The sequence below is a fragment of the Cryptomeria japonica genome, chromosome 4 (assembly GCF_030272615.1).
Source record: "Cryptomeria japonica chromosome 4, Sugi_1.0, whole genome shotgun sequence".
Classification (NCBI taxonomy): Eukaryota; Viridiplantae; Streptophyta; class Pinopsida; order Cupressales; family Cupressaceae; genus Cryptomeria; species Cryptomeria japonica.
Window position 1 is genome coordinate 473,035,719 of NC_081408.1, and position 6,273 is coordinate 473,041,991.

The following is a 6,273-nucleotide window of genomic DNA, read 5'->3' on the forward strand; positions in this document are numbered from 1 at the left end:
TACATAAAGATTGATGGTATTTGAAAATATCTTTGAGGAAGTTATCAAATCATTATAGTTAAGTTTTTTGTGATCAAATTTCTTTGTTGAAATGGCGTTACAACCTTAAATATTGAAAGACAATAATAAAGAATGCAAGAGATCTACATGTTGATTTGATATACATATATTATTTTTAATGCTCCAAATCAAAATATTCCTAAAATAAATTACTTTGGTAATAAAACATTTCTTGTTATTCTCCATATGTTCAAATGCATAAATGAATGACTCTATATACCAAGATATAGCATATAATGGAATGCCTCTACATGTACAACCCCCAATGACTAGTGAAACATGACAAGAGTTGGCAGTTAAAAAAATAAAAAAAATCTTGAATTTGGGGCAAATCTTAAACTATAAGGGATTGACTAAAGACAATAAAATGAAGATCTCAAGACAAGGAATGGATGTATAGAAGTATGTGCTATTATGGATAGAATGCATAGAAAGAAGTGTAAATATAGCTAAATTAAGATCAAATAATAGAAATCTGTGTAAATAAGAGTAATAATTGAATTTAGTATCAAGCATAAAACAAGAATATGCCACTTATGCATATAAATTTTATAACAATCTTCCATCATAATAAACTAAAAATTAAATAAGAATTAATAGAATATACAAATTTTATCAATTAAATATATTTTTTGAATTTTTTAAAATGTCATTAAACTATTAGAGGCACATAAAAAACCTTTGAAGCTACTCACCAAAACCAACTTAATTAATTTCATTATATTAAGCTTTTTCAAGTTTATTTTTATACCATTTTTATCTTATAAGTACATTCTAAAATTTCAAATATATAATTTTATTTTATCTTTATTTGTTTTTAAACTGTTTTCCAAATTTCCATGGGGCAGTTTTCACAATGTCCAAACCCCCTCCATCAGCAGGAGAATTTATAGATGGTATTCTAAATTTCAAATACTCACAAACATAAGCAAGATGCATTAATACATAAGTTATAATGTATGAAGGTTACTTATATATTGATGCATCCTGGGATCTGGTTAGCCATTCCACAATTGAATGAATGCTAAAATAGCAACACTTGATTACCACATTTAAGCTTCACAATAATATTTTCTTAAGCCAACTCAAAAGAGCAAAATTTGAAATACCACTGTGACTCTTAATAAAAACCTTCATATACTCAATGCTCACAACTTGTATGAGGAAATTGACAAACTGACCTGGTTAACAGACAAAACAGATAAGCTCATACATTTAGTATTCAACATATCATAAGCCTTTTTTCTAAATAGTATATTATAGAAATCTTGGATTTAGTAATATAGAATGGTTTGATAGGTCAAGAATCATGCCTATGTGGATCTGAGGTTACAAATTTTCTCTTGTAGGAGGTTAGATTGAAGATGACATGTATAAAATGGAATCCATACATCTTTAAGTGAATGAATGCACAGTTTCTTTCTTCAAGCTCAGAAACAATGCTTTGAGTATGTGTCATCTTCACTACTATTTCCTCTTTATACATAGATAGGTGATTCACCAGAAAGTTTATAATTGCAGGAACTTCTAGAGGGTTTGCAATGGTCTGCCCACCATAGAAGCTTAAAGTCCTTTACTGTAACAGTTGGAGATGTCCCAGAAAAAGCTAAGAAAATATAATCATAAGTATACAGAGACACTGCACAATTCTGGAGATAAAGCAAAGTACTGGATGCTATTACAAACTGCAACAGGAGGGAGTCAGTGCTCCTCTCCCTATGGTCTTTGTGTCAAACTACTTCATTTGGCTTCCATATCAAACACATATAAGATCACAGGTTTATTTCCTTGTGTGTTGGTAAAAAGCACCAGAGATTCCTCAAGAAAGAAGTGAGATGTCAACAATAAATACTGGGGCAATGGAAGAAAGCAAAATTGACCCAGACTGGAGGATCATGCACCTTGATTTACTTCTTGAAGCATCTCCACCACCCTTTTCATTTTGGGTCTTTTGGCAGGGGTGTTGTCAGTGCACAGTAAGGCTATCTTAAGCACTGCTAGCATCTGTTGTCTCCAAGCAAAGGATACTGTGCTCAACCTGGCGTCAAGAATTTGTTCAGGAGTCTCTTTCCTGGATGATGCATTGTGAACCCATTTAACCAAATCTATTCCCTCGCCAAAGGCTTCGTCCACTGGATACCGATTGGTGAGAATCTCAAGCAAGATCACTCCAAAGCTATAGACATTGCCAGCGGCTGTGACTTGCATGGTATATGCATACTCTGCAAGATCAGAAAACATTTTCAAAATATTAGTTCATAGCTCTCTAGTATCCTGGAGATGGATCATGCAGTGTGTGATTTGAAATGTACACGGTCTAATCTAAAAATTGAAAGACACATTTTCAACAGAAACAATCTATTTGAAAATATAAGATATTTTATATAGATGCTGCCCCTGATTGATTTTCAAGTTAATCTACACCGACTTATATTTCATCTCTGGATTTAAAGCTCTAGAGTACTGTATCAACCAGAAACTATCTACAACATTACAGACTGGAAATTTGATGCCTTGAACAGAAACAATCTTTTTGGAACGATATAATACATATATAATATTATACAAGCAGTGCTTACAATTTCTTAAATGGGTCAAATTATGTGCTATGATTTTTCAAGCCAATCTACACTCATTTACATTTATTCATATTTCATCTCTGGATTTTAAGCTCTTCTGCACAGAGTATTAACTATCAAGGGATGCAAAGAGTGATTTTAACAAACCAGTCTGGATACCCTGAAGTATTGAAAGATTATTGTTCATTGGTATTTTCAGCAGGGAGGTAAGCTGTGACTTTTATTGGCAGTACCTCTAGGAGAACTATTGCAAATAAAAGAAGATCAGGCCTCTTATTAATAAGGCTTTGAGAATGCAGACCTGCAAAAACTTGTTTTATGACGACTAATAGCAACATAACCTTGCAATGGAAGCATTCTTTGTACAGAGCAAAAAAATAAATTGTTTGTAAGAATTATAGTCATTTTTAACTCAGAAAACTTGTGTGTCCAAAGGCTATTAAATTTTCTAGTTCTATCAGCAAACTGATTTACCTGGTGGTATGTAACCGAAGGACCCGGCAACAGCTGTGATACTTGCGGTGCCTTTAGAGGGGTCCAAGAGCTTTGAAACCTCTACCTCGCCAATGATTGCATTGAAGTTGGCATCCAGAAAAATGTTGACAGATGCAATATCAAGATGGATGAGTGGTGCGTGGCAGTTGTGAAGATAAGCCAATCCCTCTGCAACCCCCAACACTATGGACAAACGCCTAGGCCAGTCTGGTTCAAACTCAGAAGCATCGCCTTCCTTATGTAGTAACTGGGCAAGGGTTCCATTGGGTAAGTGATAATGTAGCACCAAAACCGCATCATCATAAATGACAAACCCAACAGGCTTCATCACATTGTCATGATCAAGCTTTGTCAGCTTCTCTAGCTCCCGGATCATCTTATTCTGATGAAGATTGACAGTTCTGTCTATCGATTTGAGCTTCCTTGCATCCAAAACCAGTCCAGAAGGCATAACGGCCTTGTAGACAGTGCTGAAAGTGCCACTACTCAGCTTGTTTGATTCCTTCAATGTTGCATCAACAGCAGTCTCAAAGTTAATGGCTTGTTTCAGACTTTCTTCAAAGACACTGCCAGTGACAATGGATGGAGGAGGATCCAGCGTATCAGGAAATTGCTGCTTCTCTTTAATAACGTACAAAACCACAACAATTGTGACAGTCAGAAATACCATCAGCCCAGATCCTAAAACCACTGCTAAAACCTTTCCAAATGATTTATGCTTTATTGGGTGTCCTGCTAGAGAGCTGTTCCCACAGGTTTTTAAAGGCTCCCCACAAAGATCTTTATTTCCTTTGAAGCATGAACTAGGACTGTTTTGAAAGGGCCTAAAGGTAGGCACTATCCCTGAAAGCAGATTATTGGAGAAATCAACTTCAATTAAGCTCACCATGCCCTTCAGATCAGAAGGGATGCTTCCAGATAATCTGTTGTCTGACACATCCAAACAAACCAGTTTGTCCAGCTTTCCCAATGCTGGAGGGATTGATCCTTGCAGCTGATTAAAGCTCAAATTCAATGCTATCTGTAGAGCACTCATCCCACCAATCTCAGAAGGAATTTTCCCAGTCAAATAGTTACTCCCCAGTTGAAGTTCAAGAAGTCTCTTACAGTTACCAATGTCTACTGGAATTCCTCCTCTCAGAGAGTTTTCCTTCAAAAGCAAATACTGTAAATGTGGTATGTCGCAAAGAACCTCAGGTATGCTTCCATTAAACCTGTTACCACTAAGGTCTAGTTTACTGAGGTTTTTGCACTTTGAAAGAGTGCTTGGTATATCGCCACTCAGACTATTACCAGAAACAATTAATTCTTGTAGACTGAGGAGTGCCCCAAACTCGGAAGGGATGCTTCCTGTGAGCCCATTTGAGGCTAGATTAAGAAGAGTTAGATTAGTGCAGCGTGCAAAGTCCGGAACAAGAGTTCCAGAAATAGAGTTCTCGTTGGCTTCAAAGTATGTGAGGCTGCTAATATTGCCGATTTCGGGAGGAATGCTTTCAGTAAGCTTGTTGCTTCCTATCCGAATATTAGACAAACCTCTGCATTTCCCTACAGACGCAGGAAGGCCACCATCTAAGCTATTCATAGTCAAAACAAGAATTTGAAGCTGCCCAGATGCAAATATGCTCTCAGGAATGTTTCCTACAAGCTTATTTGAATGGAGATTCAGCAATACTAAGTTGGAATTCGAGCCAAGATTTTGAGGTATTGGGCCGATAAGCTTATTTTCGTAAGCAGTAAAGATTTGGAGGTTGGTGAAGTTGCCAATCCATAGGGGAATAGAGCCAACAATGTGGTTTCCAGAAAGCTGTAGCTCCTCTAAAGCATGTAGACCTCTGAGCTCCTCTGGAATCCCACCACTTAATCCATTCATATTCAGATTTAGTCTCTTAAGTCCTTTGATCAATGAAAGCTCTGGAGGGATCCCCTCACTCAGCAAATTGCTGGACAAGTTTAAACAGAGAAGATTCTTCGTGTTTCCAATCTCAGAAGGTATTCTTCCACTGAAACGGTTTGCACTCAAATCAAGAAACTCCAACGACTGCATTCGGCCTAACACTGAAGGGATTTGGCCCGAGAAGTCATTCAAAGAAAGGTCGAGCCACTTAAGATCTTGCAAAGCAATCAAAACAGAAATGTTGCCACTCAAACCCAAACGAGAAAGTTCAAGTCTCTCTACCGATTTGTTAGAGTTGCAGATAACTCCATACCATTCACAGAAATCGGAACCGCTGGTATTCCACCTATACCCCTGAAGATCTCGCCTGACAGCCTCCATTGTCTTCTCATCTCTCTGAGAAACCCCATCGGACGCTGAAAACAAAATGGAGCATACGGAGATCAGCATCACACATCGCCATGTTGAGCTACAAGAATCCCCCATGGCAGGAAGATTTGTTGTTCTCAACAGTTTTTCAGCTTCAATAAGAGATCTTGAGCAACTAAGTCTGTCTTAAGATCTCCCTCCACTCCAGAAAGCCTTGGTTTAACCTCAAAAACAGGACTTGTCAGTGAATTTTTGACCTATTTCCTCAAAACCAACGAAGACCCAGATCATTCATCGACTGAAAGGGAGATTTCCGACTAGTGGGTATGAATCTCCTGCCCTGAAAAAGGACGCCGAGATTTTTACCATGCTGTGAGAAATGTATGGTGGGTCAAAGTGAATGAGCAGCAGAGTCAAGGTGGGACCAACCAGTATAATGATGTGGGGCTTTGGGTCTCCTCGGTGTGAGCCGTCACGGACTGACCGTTTTCTGACAGCATAAATACATGTTGGTACATTTATTTGCACGCTCTGGGGCTGATTTTCCGGCAGAGCTTACAGCTCGCCCGCCAAACGTTTGACAAAATTCCTTCACCGTTGACTGGACAGGGCTCTTTTTAGTCTCGATATTTACAGCTTACCCATTTGCTCTGCACTGCACAATTTCGAATTGTGTGAACCAATCACTGTGTTGTTTTTCAAACCCTCACCCGCTAATACCTCCCCGTGATAGAGATTGTCTACTCGTCAGGAGAGAAACAGACTGCCATTATAAATTAGCTCTGGTTCAGTGTTAGGGAATATCAAACTTTAGTTGTAAAAATTAATCAAGGAGGATTGATGGGATTGAAGGACAGAAGGTGGATTCGCCTTTAC

The 6,273-nt window shown here is 38.0% G+C and overlaps 1 protein-coding gene across 1 annotated transcript; it reads right to left on the reverse strand.

The window, feature by feature from the left end:
* Positions 1 to 1,317: 1,317 nt before the first annotated feature.
* Positions 1,318 to 5,813, reverse strand: LOC131066761 (leucine-rich repeat receptor-like tyrosine-protein kinase PXC3). Its single transcript, XM_058001596.2, has 2 exons — positions 3,114 to 5,813; positions 1,318 to 2,282 (listed from the first exon to the last, which is right to left on the reverse strand). The coding sequence occupies exons 1-2, from the start codon at positions 5,512 to 5,514 to the stop codon at positions 1,954 to 1,956; spliced, it is 2,730 nt and encodes a 909-aa protein (XP_057857579.1). The 5' UTR covers positions 5,515 to 5,813; the 3' UTR covers positions 1,318 to 1,953.
* Positions 5,814 to 6,273: the final 460 nt, after the last annotated feature.

Bases quoted from the DNA above. Each gene is read 5' to 3' on its own strand.
- LOC131066761 (XM_058001596.2), bottom strand. From the start codon at position 5,514: ATGGGGGATTCTTGTAGCTCAACATGGCGATGTGTGATGCTGATCTCC. The intron at 2,283-3,113 runs GTAAATCAGTTT...CTGATCTTGCAG, and splicing joins CTTCGGTTACATACCACCAG to AGTATGCATATACCATGCAA.